The sequence below is a fragment of the Nycticebus coucang genome, chromosome 7 (genome assembly GCF_027406575.1).
Source record: "Nycticebus coucang isolate mNycCou1 chromosome 7, mNycCou1.pri, whole genome shotgun sequence".
Taxonomy (NCBI): Eukaryota; Metazoa; Chordata; class Mammalia; order Primates; family Lorisidae; genus Nycticebus; species Nycticebus coucang.
The window spans coordinates 124,220,164-124,233,983 of record NC_069786.1 but is presented as its reverse complement, the minus strand read 5'-3'; the positions used below and the strand labels follow the sequence as shown (position 1 = coordinate 124,233,983).

The window sequence follows — 13,820 nt, the reverse complement described above, 5'->3', positions numbered from 1 at the left end:
TCCTATGTGAATGCTTGAGGAAATATTTCCAAAAAAGGTTCAGAAGCCCTGGGGAAGAAGAGGAAAGATCCCTGCCTATAATTTTATATTACTTATACTATTAATAACCACAGAGGGAGAAGCAGGTAGCCGACGTCTGTGCAGGAGAATAACTGCAATTAATCTCGCTTTCAGTCTGCTGAAAACCTTGTTTACATCTACCGTTTGTGTGTGAGGAAGGAGAGAGAGTCAGCTTATGTTTGCCTACTCCACTGTACAATGCATTATTTATTTTCCAAACAGGCCAAGTAGAGATATGGAAAACTAACAGGAGAACCTCCTTTTGGAAGTCTCCTTGCTGTTTGGTCTTGAAGGCGGGTTTGCAGTGTCGGCCCTGGTCAGTCACCTCATTAAGTGGTCAGTGATTTGTAGCAGAGCCTTTGGTCTCCTCAGTGGAGTTCAATTCCATAGCAACAACTACCGAGCTCTGCGACCCGGTGTGAACCCAGGCAGACCAGCCCGGTGCAGAGCTCAGCAAATGTGGGGCCACGAGCTGAGCTCGAGGGGAGTAGGGTCACTGCTGCCTGAGCACCGAGGCAGCCTTGTTATTGGCAAGAAATAAGGATTAGCAAGCAATACAGGTGCACCTCAAATCAGGGCCCACTTTGGGGAAAAATATTCTATCTAAGAAAATGTAGAGCAGTGAATGCAAGTGCAATGGTGAGATCTGACTAAATTAGTGAAGGTGTGGAATTATGAAGGTTTTAGGAAAGAAAGCAAGTTTTTCCTTTTAGGCATCATTTTAAATAATTTGCCAAGATATCCACAGGGAAACAGATATGGCTCCAAGGTTCTTGTTTTGTCACTTCCCTATCATTCAATCTTTTTATCCTTTCCTTTTTTTTTGCTAGAGAGTCTGATTTTGTCACCTTGAGTAGAGTGCCATGGCATCATCCTAGCTCACAGTAATCTCAAACTCTTGGGCTCAAGAGATCCTCCTGCCTCAGCCTCCTATGTAGCTGGGACTACAGGCGCCCACTACAACACTCTGCTAGTTTTTCTATTTTAGAAGAGATGGGGGAATCTCGGTTTGGCTTAGGCTGGTCTGAAACTCCTGAACTCAAGGGATCCTCCCGCCTCCACCTCCCAAAGTGCTAGGATTACAGGCGTGAGTTGCTGTGTCTAACCTCGGTTGTACAGTCTTAACGCAATGAATAATGATACCTTTCCATTCATTCAGCAAGTAACACTAAGCACTTCCTTCATGCTGGGCAGTGGGGCCTCAGCGAGAAAGAGTAAAGTCATGCCTAGGCTGGAGCTCAGCACCTAGGAGGAGAGACCAAGAAGACCCTCCTCCACTGTGACCTCTCACTGCCTGCTGAGGGCTGGCACTGCTGCAGGTGCCTGGTCCACATCAGAGAAGACATAAGGCGAGACCCTCACATCCTCGCACCCTCGCTGTGTGGATAATTTGGTGCCCTAACTTGGTTTCAGAGGAGCATGTGTGGGTGAGAGAGTTCAGCAGGGACAGAGAGCTGTGGGCTTGGGTCTGGTGGGATTAGAGGTCACTTAGCCACAGCCTGGCGGAAGAGCATCATCTTCCTTCCTGTGGCTGCTGGAACAAATTGTCAGGTATTTGGTGGCTTAATACAACAGTCATGTATTCTCTTACAAGTTCTAAGAGCCGGAAGTTCTAAATGCCAGAGGTTGGCACTGCTGGGCTCCCTCCATAGGTTCCAGGGAGACACTGTCCCCTCTTCCAGCCTCGGGTGGCTATCCACACCGGTGGCTTCCTTGGCTCCTCACTGCTGGTGCCATCTTTGTTCCACCTTCCCGTGTCTCTGACAGATCTCTCTGTGTGTCCTTCTTACAAGGATACCTGTGATGGTGTTTCGGGCCCCCCACCTGGAAAACCCAGGATAAACACCTCCTCCACTCAAGGTTCTTAACTTCATCAGGTCTTTTGCCATCTAAGGGAATAGCCACAGGTTCCAGGGATCAGGACATGGACTTGTTTTTTTCTGTGAGCGCCAATCAGCTCCCCACGAGTGCTCAGGCAAAGAGAACAGCCCCTACAGAGGCCCCGAAGGGGGAAGGAGATGGTGCCATGTTTAAGGTACCAACAGATGGCCAGAGAGAGATAAGGAACCAGTGGCATCAGATGCAGCTGAAACAGCAGATAGATTATCCCGCATCTTAAGTCTTTGAAAGATTTTAGTAAAGGAAGAAGCAGGTTGAATTTATATTATAAGAAGATCATTCTGGCTGCTGTTTGGAGAATATGGCAGGGTCAGGGGAGGTAGGGCAGTGTTAGAGCAAACCTGTTAGGAGGCTACTGCAGTCACCCTGCTGGGAGGTTCTGGTGGCTGAGTAAGAGGGTGAGTGGGGAGGCTGAGGATGCTGATGGAAGTTGGAAATATTTGGGAGGAAGACCCAATAGGAAAGAGGAGAGATTAGATGCTCGCAGGGCTCCCAGGCAGCGGACACACCAGCTGTGTGGTCAGTGGGCACATTCACGTATCCTGCTTGGTATTTGTAGAGCTTTGGGTCAGTTGGTGTGAGGCCAGAGCTCAGGAAGGGAGGTCTGGGATGGGTATCGAGGGAATTGGATTTGACTGTGGATGGAGTCCGACCCCTGGAAAGGGAGGAGTTTGCTCAAGGGAAAGTGAAAAGAGGCCAGGGAAGCCATAAGGGGCTCGGGGCGCTCCAACCAGGAGGAAGAGGAGCCCAGGGGAGGTGGGGGAACGGTAGGGGGCCAAGAGCAGGAAGAAGAGGGAGAGGCAGCTGCTTTCTGGCTCCCCAGGAGCTCAGCAGCAGCTCTCAGCACCGCCTTTTCCAGTGCTGGGCTGAAACCACAGCCGTGTGTTAGCATGGGGAAGCCATCCTCGGTGACCTGGGCAGAGGGGTGACCTACTGTTCAGCAGGGCTGAAACCACAGCCGTGTGTAACAATGAAAATAATGTTATGGTTGGGGGTCACCACAACATGAGGAACAACATGTATTAAAGGGTCACAGCATTAGGAAGGTTGAGAACCACTGGTCTACAATGTCTCTTCGTTATGTATTTTTAACAACTCTTCCAGGCACCAATGGACCTGTTCTCCCAATGAGAGGACCTGGACCCATTGTCAAAAGGGCTTGTGCGGCTCTGTTTGAGGTTTAAGTGATGTTGTACTGACACCTAGTGTTTGACTGGCTGAATTACAGTCGAGCATTAAGAACGTGGGAAGAATTGAAAAATAGGGAGAGAACACTACTAATGACAATGGAATAAGAATACAGGGAAACAAAGGATGACGGCATTAAAAAGGATGCTCCTTGGTTAACTACAGACATTTTAATCTGGTAAGCCAGCCGCAGGTCTATGTTTACAGTTCATGCTGAGCAACGCAGTGGCCAAAGTGCTGGGGCAGAATTACAAGTGTGCACGGACCCCTGCCTCGGGGTCACCAGAAGACTTCATCCCAAGTAGATACTGAGTGAGGCAGCACGCACACAACAATGAGGAGAAATAGACCGTGAGACTCTCTGGGTGTTAATTATTTAGGGTACACGTGAGAGTTTGGAGGAGAGTAAGATTGGCCAGAACTGGGGTAAAAAGGAGAAGCAGCAACTTTGAGGTCAGGGCTGTGCAGCCTCAGGTCCCTTGTTCCATCTCTCTGAGCTTCAGCCTCCTCCTTTGGGGATGAGGAAGTGGATACGGGTATGATTTTCTGCTTTACAGCGTGGTGAGCACTCCACCAGTGCGGTGTCGGGCCTAGAACACAGTGCCCGGGGCATGGTAGCAGTTATTATCATTACTGTGATTACTATCCTATGCTGGTGAGAGGATGGTAGGATTTGAGCTGCAGTTGAAGAAGCTCCTCTCACCTGAGGGAGACAAGTGTTACCGGCACAGAGCGTGTGGGTGTGGACACGGCAGAGGATAATGTTAGCTGGGGTCGTGGATGGAAGATTGTACCCATTGGAGGTTTGATGCAGGGACATTGAAGATAGTAGACAGTGGTAGTGGAGAGTCTGGGAAGACTGTGGTTAAGGAAGTAAGGGAGGTGGGTGCGTAGGAAACCCATGTGAGACCGGGGGGACCCAGGGGCTCAGCAGTGGCACATGTGATTTGGTTCACAGCAACACGTGATAGACTTGGGCACAGGAAGGGCATAGAGAATGAGCGGAAGAGGGTGAGCTGAAGCCAGCAGTGGAGTAGTGAGAATCATTGATGGAGAGAGCAGAGTCACCACCTGCAGAGACAGGGAAAGAGGACGTGGGAGGGATGAGCTCTGTTTGACAGGATGAATGAACAGGGGAGCAGGACCCAGGGCGGTTTCTAGAAAACAGCTAGCTGGAGATGTAGGATAGGACTAGAAAATTAGATTTGATAACCACAGAGAAATAGAGAGCTTTGATTAATTTATCAACAGTGTTTTGTAAAGAAACTTTGTAAAAGAATACAGAGTACACGCAGATACATTCTTTTATGTGCAAAAATAAGATGGAACTTGGAGAGAATGAGATGTCGCTCAAGGGGCATTGACTATGGTCAGTGCAAGGACCCTCCATTGTGCATGGCTGAGATGGGATGAGGGGAGGTTTGGGAGAGAGACTGACTAATCTCCCAGGTATGAATTCGAGCTTACTAGGTGTGAGTTTGAATAAGTTATGCCTTCTAAGTAAGCTTTCTTCATCTATCTGGGGATAATAATCCACCTCTCTCCGTGCCTCTGATTACATTAAATACAAGGTCTGGACCATGGCTGGTGCCTAACCAAGCTTGACACATAAATTCTTTCCTCATCTTGACAACTTTGATGGCCAGTGTCATGGTCTTAGAGTCCAGGGGTGATTAGGAAAATTCTTTCTAGAATAGACAGAATTAGTATAATGAGAGCCTCTTTTGTGTGTGATTTACTCATCATTTATTTATTCACTTATTTATTCATTTATTTCTACTTGATATAACTGGGAAAGAGCTTGAAGTAGTTGCATAAGAAGTGTGGTTGTGCGTGCATGTGTATTTATAATTGTGTATTTGCAGTTATTTCTTCTAATCCCCACACTGCTAATATGATGAAGGATTTCTTGGATTTTTGTCATTCCCCACAGGGTTTGGCCTCGGAGAGGGCGGGGCGAGCGGATCAGTGGTAGCCAGTAAGTCTGATTTGGAGATTTTGGTTTTAAAATCTTCAATACATATCCTTTTATCTTCCAGTCTCTTTTACGAAGTTGTTGTGAAATAAAAGTAACTTGATGTTAGCCCTACTCGAGAGATGCTTCTGACTTAGACAATCAATGAGGGACAAAATCATAAAAGAACGCCCTGGCCTCGGAGCCCAGGCAGCACGCAGCCCTGAGTCCACTCTGAGCTCCTTCTTCCTTTATTTGCACAGCTGCAAATAACAGGTCTGATGACACGGTGTCACTTTGGTCTTTGAGGAGAAAGGAAGCGATGATCTAGTGGCTTCTCATGGCACGCCACAGCTCCCTCTAGTGGCTTCTCACGGCGCGCCACAGCTCCCTCCAGTGGCTTCTCACGGCACGCCACAGCTCCCTCCAGTGGCTTCTCACGGCGCCCCACAGCTCCCTCTAGTGGCTTCTCACGGCACGCCACAGCTCCCTCTAGTGGCTTCTCATGGCACCCCACAGCTCCCTCCAGTGGCTTCTCATGGCACGCCACAGCTCCCTCCAGTGGCTTCTCACGGCACGCCACAGCTCCCTCTAGTGGCTTCTCACGGCGCGCCACAGCTCCCTCTAGTGGCTTCTCACGGCGCGCCACAGCTCCCTCCAGTGGCTTCTCACGGCGCGCCACAGCTCCCTCCAGTGGCTTCTCACGGCACGCCACAGCTCCCTCCAGTGGCTTCTCACGGCGCCCCACAGCTCCCTCTAGTGGCTTCTCACGGCACGCCACAGCTCCCTCTAGTGGCTTCTCACGGCACCCCACAGCTCCCTCTAGTGGCTTCTCACGGCACGCCACAGCTCCCTCCAGTGGCTTCTCATGGCACGCCACAGCTCCCTCCAGTGGCTTCTCATGGCACGTCACAGCTCCCTCTAGTGGCTTCTCATGGCACGCCACAGCTCCCTCTAGTGGCTTCTCATGGCACGCCACAGCTCCCTCAGCTGTCAAGCTGAGTGTCGTTTCTGGATTCAGCGGATCTGTGTTCTGACTTCTCTGTCTCAAACTCAAAATCAGAAACCACAGAGGCAATTCCAGGCACGCTGTAGAGGAACCAGGGCTACTACATCAGAAAGTCAGTCATTCCATTGGACAGTTTTTCTTTTTGCTAAACTGAATCTGGTGGATTTTATACCATGTTCTTTTTCATGGGTGGAGAATACAAGGTTAGGAGTGGATGAATTCAAAAGATTTTTTAAACTAATGTGAACTTCCTGTGATTATTTAATAATTCTGTAGTTATAAAAATGTCTTTTATGAGGCTGCTATATATGTCTGTTCATCCTGAAGTTAATTCTATTATAGCCCCATAAACATGTAAGCTGAAGTATTTACTTGTAGGCATAGTGTTTTTTACTGCCTCCTTTTATATGAAATAATTTAATGAAAATAGAAATATTCTCTACCTTGCTGTGGATAAATTATTAACTCAAATTGGGTGAATAAAATCACTATTCCAAAGAAAGTCTGGCGGGTTTTGTAGTATTATCCGAGGTTTAATGTTATTTCCTTAAAAATTTTATGATAAAACTAAATACCTACTAATATGAAAAAACAGAAGCAAATAGAAAACCACAAAGCATTTATGGCTACAAAAAAGGAGACAAGTAGTGTTTTATGTTAGTTTTCAATTTGCTATTTAAAATGGTTTGGAATAAAGGCACAACCATGCCTATGTTATATCTACACAAGGAAAAGATGCCTACATCACCGCGTTCAGGGTCAGGGCTCACGGTGTGGGGTGGTGCTCCGCCGGCCTTGAACATGCAGTTGTCACTGATTTGCGTAACTACTGTAAACCATTGTTCTGGGGATGATGGTTCAGAGGCTGCGTTCACTTACATTCCTTTCTCAGTGTCTGTGGTTTCCCAGGGGAATTGGTTCCAGGACTCCTGCAGATAGGAAAATCTGTGGGAATGAACAGGGTGGTGGTTGCACGTAACCCATGCACAGCCTCCACTTGAAATTATCTCTAATTTTTTTACAATACCTAATGCAATGTAAATGCTATGTATATGAAATGCTATGTATATGGTTGTTATACTGTATTTTATTTGTGCTTTTCATTGTATTGTTATCCTTTTTTTGATCTGAATTGGTTGAATCCCCAAATGCTGAGCCCAGGGATATGAAGGGCCGACTGTCTTTCCTTGGGGTAGGGGAGAGATGACTTCAGTATTTTATTAAGCATTTTTTTTCTTCTGCCTTTCTTTTGTTGTTGTTGTGGTGGTGGTTACAGTTATCATTGCTGTTTAGCTGGCCCGGGCTGGGTTCGAACCCACCCACCCTCAGTGCATGTGGCCGGCACCTTAACCACTGTGCTATGGGCACTGCCATCTTCTGCCTTTCTTAACCACCACAAACTTGGCCACCTAGATCCTTCCCTCATGTTCTGGTGGGTATGGGGTTGGGAGAGATAAAGAAAAGGTCGCAGGAACAGGTGAGAGGTGTGACTCTGGTCTGGAGGCATCTTGGCGAGGGATCTCCTTCTCCCAGGCAGGAGCAGGGGATGTGGAGGGGCAGGTGATCTTTCTGGAGGAGTCTTACGAGACAAGTCATCCACAGGCAGGGAGAAGCGCACTCCTGGGACAGGGCAGCACATGCAGAAGCTGGCAAAGAGCAGAGCTTATTCAGAAATCAGGCACAAGGAAGTCAGTGCAATGGGGTGGCGCGGTTGGTGGGGTGGGGAGGGAGGAGATGGGACAAAACGGAGCAATCAGCATTCTTCAATAATGCAAATAACCATTCTCTGCTCTACTTTTTTTGGAAAGTATTTTATATGTCATTTTTTCAAATCAGGACACATTTCTATACTAAATACAGTTTTATTATTATTACCATTGTGCTAACCATGTGCACTGAATTTTTTTTCCCCTCTGTAAACTTCCTATTAGCTCACTGGGCTCGGGATTGCACGTCCAAGATGAATCACATTAAAGAGATTTACAGCCAATTAATTACTCTGTTACTCTTTTATATTTGAGCATGCATTTTATTTTGTACCTGAATAATACATTATTGGAACATAGGGGATTCACAAATGATAATTTGGGGAGTTTATGTGTCAGTTATATGCGAGATGAAAAGATAATACCCAAACTCAGTGCAGAAGCAGTTATTTCCTGAACCTTGTATTTAAAAAAAATGGGAGCCTTCAAACTTGTGTTAGTTAATCTTGTGTTTTTTAAAAAGGTCATCTGAAGTCTTGATTTAGTTTTGCTCTTAGGTTGTAGTTTAGAATTTTGCGATGAATATTAAGTTTTATGTGCTCATAACTCAATAGTGATAAGAATTTGATTTTTTTTACTAATAGTTCCTTGCTTCGGTAAACAGCCCAAGATCTACAAATATCTCAGACACAATGAAAAATAGTAAGGTTACTCTAATTGGTTGATGTATGTGTGTGTACATACACACACACACTACACGCATATGCAATGCGGTAATTAAAATTTATCATATGGCTTAAATTCAGATCAAAAGGGGAAATGTTCCTGTTTCTTATTTTTATATTAAATAATCACTTGTGTTTCTATTATTAGAGTTTGCTCAAATCTAATTTTTCAGCCTTTTGGAAACCCAACTGACTACATGTTTGTGTTAAAGACACTGGTTAAAATCCCACCCCGCCCTTCTTTTTAATGTCCCTTCTCAGGGTCAGCCAGGACTACCAGGGCCACAGGGTCCAATTGGACCTCTGGGACCCCCAGGACCAATTGGGATTCCAGGAGAAAAAGGAATGAAAGGGGACAGTGGTCCTCCTGGAACAGCAGGGGACAAAGGTGATAAGGTGAGTGGAAATTCACATTAGCCCATTTCTCTTCTTACCTTTGCTTCTTCACGAGAGGCACCCACTTCCAGCTCACTTCGGAAGTGCTCTAAACTTCCTCTTTGTTCTTCTTGATTAAAATCTCTCTTTGTTACTCTGGAAAAAAAAAAAAAGATCCATATTAGCCATCACCAGCACTATTGCACTGGGGTTTTATAATCACAAGTAGTATGTACTTGCACCTTAACATAAAGTTAACATAAACTCCTCTGCGATACTCTGTTCTCCTTACCAACCCCTTTCCAGAGGAGCGAGCCAGCTCTTTCAGACCTTTTCCATACACATAAGTACCTGTGTGTATCCTGCAAGGGAATGTGTTGTTTCGTGGCTTTTAAACAAACCTGTATGATACTATATTGTGTGTCTATATCCAGGCTGAAACTTTCTTCTTCATTCAACAATGTGTTTGGAAATCATTCTTTATCCATTTATATAGATTGAACTTATTCCCTTCAAAATGTTGCACATCCATGCTATGCCCTAGTATGGATAAAAATATAGTTTATTCTCTATTGATGTGAATTTGAGATCCATCCCAACTTTATGTAGTTTAAATATGCTAAAAATTATTATAAATTACCTGTTGTTCACACTTCAGAGTTACTCTAGGATAGGTTCTGAGAAGTTGACTTTCTGGTTTACGGCAGAAATTCTGGTTTAATTTAAATTAGCACTGCCAGATTGTCCTTCTAAGTATAATATGTATATATAAGTATGAAAAGTTGATTATTCAATGTTGACTTTCAAACTCATCAATGTGAAGATAGGTGATAATGACTGCTAAGTGTGTTTAAATATGAGTCTTTAATTATTAAAGTTTTCAAGTGAACCAGTTTGTTGATCACATAATTCAGTACTTTGAACGTCTTCATTTTATTTTCTGGGATTTTAGGGTCCAACTGGTGTTCCTGGATTTCCAGGTTTGGACGGCATACCTGTAAGCATCACTAAATTTTCTCCATTTTTGTAAAGAAGGGAGAAGTGCTCATTTTATTTCTATATAGGTTTATATATGTGTATATACATAATTTATAGGTTTATATATAATATATAGTGATTACAGTGCTATATACCAAGGGTGCCAAAACGTTTGTACTTTTTTTTGTTCGTTTGTTTTGTAGAGACAGAGTCTCACTTTATGGCCCTCGGTCGAGTGCCGTGGCCTCACACAGCTCACAGCAACCTCCAACTCCTGGGCTTAAGAAATTCTCTTGCCTCAGCCTCCCAAGTAGCTGGGACTACAGGCGCCCACCACAACGCCCGGCTATTTTTTGGTTGCAGTTTGGCCGGGGCCGGGTTTGAACCCGCCACCCTCGGTATATGGGGCTGGCACCTTACCGACTGAGCCACAGGCGCCGCCCTGTCTGTACGTTTTAAGACAAGAAAAACCTCTATCAAAATTGTAATACTCAATATATACTAAATACTCCAAACTAAATTAATTTAAATTTGGATATATCTAAAAGGTGATTATAAGTCACTTTGGGCACTTCTTATAATCGCAGAAGTCAAATGTGACTTGAGTATTACAAATTTAATAAATTTCTTAAAATATGTATATATACTCTTGATACTGTCTGTATAATTTATGGCAAACTCTTTTTTATCTTCTTATTTCACTGCACAAAAGGGTTCTTGTATTTCAATATTGTACAATAACTCCTAGACCAAAACACTTTACTCAGGTTTTCAGACAGGTTTGAGAAAAAAATTCCAAAATATGAGCTAGATATTACTTGTTATGTAAAGTGTAATATTCTGGAAGTGCGTGTATACTCATAAGGAAATTTTTTATTTGCTAGTGAATCCTAACCTTGGAAGGAAGCTTAATATTCTCCTTTCTAGTATGAAAATCAAATGGAAGGGGGCAGCACCTGTGGCTCAGTGGGTAGGGCGCTGGCCTCATATTCCCATGGTGGTGGGTTTGAACCCAGCCCCTGCCAAACTGCCACAAGTAAATAGCCGGGCATTGTGGCTGGTGCCTGTAGTCCCAGCTACTCGGGAGGTTGAGGCAAGAGAATCAATCGCCTAAACTCAGGAGTTGGAGGTTGCTGTGAGCTGTGACACCACAGCACTCCACCAAGGGCAATAAATTGAGACACTGTCTCCAAAAGAAAATCAAATGGAAGAAGGAAGAGGAAATTTGCATGTTTTATAAGACATTAGAGTCTTTCTAAGGATTTTGAGAAAGGTTTCCTCTCAAATCTCCCTGAATACTCCAGACTAAATTAATTATTTTTCTCTTTTCAAACTAAATTAATTTAAATTGGGGCATATTAAAAAATGTTTATTTTTACTATGGTATGTAGCACTTTTGGGTGGAAAAGAAAGTTTCATAAAATTAAAGAATTTAGCTTGTGAGTTACAGGTGCTATCATTTGTGTTTTCACATTGCAAAACCTTCGTGTTATGACATTTTTGCAAAACTTCTTCACTTACAATTTTGTTTTCTGCAGGGGCACCCAGGGCTTCCCGGACCCAGAGGCCAACCTGGCGTGGATGGCTACAACGGCTCAAGAGGTGACCCTGGGTTTCCTGGAGGAAGAGGAGCTCCTGGCCCAGGAGGCTCCCTAGTAAGACACAGCTTAACCTCATAGGAATCGTAAGAGGAAAGGTTCTGCGGTGGGAACAGGGGGTTGTACTCAAGAAACAGTTAATACAGGTGCGCTCAGAGCAGGGCCTAGGACAGGAGGGGTCTCGTAAATTCTGGAAAGAGGCTGGAGATTCTCTTCCATGTCACATGAAGGCTCTGAATGGTTTTAAGGAAGGGAACAACAGGATTGGATTGCTACGTCATTAAGACATCTCTGGCTGCTAAACAGAGAATGGATGGTAGGGAAAAGGGACTTCCTCCGGGACGTTGTCACCCCTTTCATCACAACTGCTTTCCTGTTTTTGTTGATAAGCTCATCTTTACTAAGTTCTCCTGGCTGCATATCCAGAGTCTTTCAAATGACACCAGCATCACTGTTCCCGTGGTCGTCTGCTTCTCTTATAACTTCATTTCTATTCTATTTGAATCTCACTTCCAGCATTACCATCTTCCATTTTTTGGCTGCATTTTTGTTTTTCTTGGCCAATTTCCTTTCAAGAATCATTTTTTTTTTCCATAAAATCCACTGGGGTTTATCACTGGGGAAGAAGACAGCAACACGACCCAGGCTTTACTTGTGTGTGTTTGGGCAGCGCTCCAAATAACAAATGTGCAGGGACCAATGACAGACAGACCGTGCAGGAGAGATGAGGTCAGCAGTGAGCACGATTCGCACCTGTAATTAGGTCGTCAGCTGTGGACTGAAAAGCTAGCAGTGACCTTGATACTTTATGCAGTTACTCAGTTCGTATACATGGTGACTGAAATTTGAACCATGTTGGAGGATGGGTGTTATTTTACTCAACTGTGGAACCGAAATTCACACAGATTGGATCTGTGCAAAGCTAGGGTTGCCCCTATAGGCAAATCCAATTTCTCCAGTAAATTACCAGTGAAACTTGCAATAAAATCATTAAATGAAGCCAGGCCCTGCAATAAGAGAGGTTAACTTTGAAATTTGTATCTTTCACAGGAGCTTGGTATGTGAAGATGATAAATTTTTATGTTGTAACCAAGTTCAGACCTAGTAAGATATTAAGCAGGATATTAAGATGTTAAGTAGGCTCAGCGCCCGTAGCACAGTGGTTATGGAGCTAACCACATGCACTGAGGGTGGCAGGTTTGAACCCCACCCAGGCCAGCTAAACATCAATGACAAAAAAATAGCCGGGCATTGTAGCGGGTGCCTATAGTCCCAGCTACTTGGGAGTCTGAAGCAAGAGAATCACTTCAGCACAAAAGAGTTTGAGATTGCTGTGAGCTGTGACGCCATGGTACCGAGAGCCACATACTGGGACTCTGTGTCAAAGAAAAGAAAAAAAAAAGATGTTAAGTAGGAAAAGCTTGGGGGAGAAAGGAATACACTGAAGTATTTCATTCACTTTTAAAAAATACTCTAAACAAACTAGAAGCTACACACAATAACCCTCCAAAAGAAAACGTGTTTATTTTTTAAGTTAGACTTACAAAATCACACTCACGTAGACTATTTTGAATACAAATTCTGAAATGGATAAAAAAAAATTTTAGACTATTTCTAGAGCATAAATTAACAATTGAAAGGTTCATTATTTGTAAGAACAAGGTGTGTTCTTTCTATTATGAGGAAAAATACAATTTCCTGCTGAATAATTAGTAAATAACTATGTATTAGTGACGCTTTGTCTTAGGAGATTCCTTAAGAGACCTTAACTGAATATCAAGTAAATAGATCTGAGGACCTTAGGGTGATAATAATGGAGAAGATAAAGGAATCTCTACTAGTTGACTACACTGGTAATGTTACTGATGAGTAATAAATCCTGAAATGGTCATATGTTATTTTCCTTTTACGTATTTTATTTTCAGGGCCCTCCTGGGGAGAAAGGAGAAAAAGGAAATTCAGTATTCATTTTAGGTGCCATTAAAGGTATGCAGGTAAGAATTGTGATCGTGGTATGTTTAAAAATTCTTTTTTCTTTTTCTTTCAAGTGGGTCAAACAAGGCAGGAAACACACAGATGGGGGTTTCCTTGGACGTGTTCCTGAGTGCACCGATTTTCATCGTTACGCTGACTAGCTGGGAGGGCATCATACTTTTTGTGTGAAGGCACCAGCTCTAGTCTCCTGAACTGTACAATTCCAGCTATTCAGAATTGAAAGGATGTGTTTATCTCAGGGTCTTTCAAGTTCGGCACTGTTGACATTTTGGGCAGAGCATCATTGCTGTGGGGGCTGCCCCATGTCTGATGGGTGCTGGGCAGCAGCCCTGG

At 44.1% G+C, this 13,820-nt stretch overlaps 1 protein-coding gene across 11 annotated transcripts in view; it reads left to right on the top strand.

Moving 5' to 3' along the window:
* Positions 1 to 13,820, top strand: part of COL4A4 (collagen type IV alpha 4 chain) — a 122,932-nt gene that overhangs the window by 26,308 nt on the left and 82,804 nt on the right. For 10 of the 11 annotated variants that reach the window (XM_053598295.1, XM_053598296.1, XM_053598290.1 and 7 more), the window contains 4 exons: positions 8,803 to 8,937; positions 9,869 to 9,913; positions 11,433 to 11,549; positions 13,418 to 13,486. In XM_053598295.1, coding sequence (XP_053454270.1) covers positions 8,887 to 8,937; positions 9,869 to 9,913; positions 11,433 to 11,549; positions 13,418 to 13,486 — 282 coding nt within the window. In that variant the 5' untranslated portion in view covers positions 8,803 to 8,886. Of the gene's footprint in view, positions 1 to 5,103; positions 5,126 to 8,802; positions 8,938 to 9,868; positions 9,914 to 11,432; positions 11,550 to 13,417; positions 13,487 to 13,820 lie in introns of those variants that run through there. The other variant, XM_053598294.1, reaches the window with a different exon arrangement.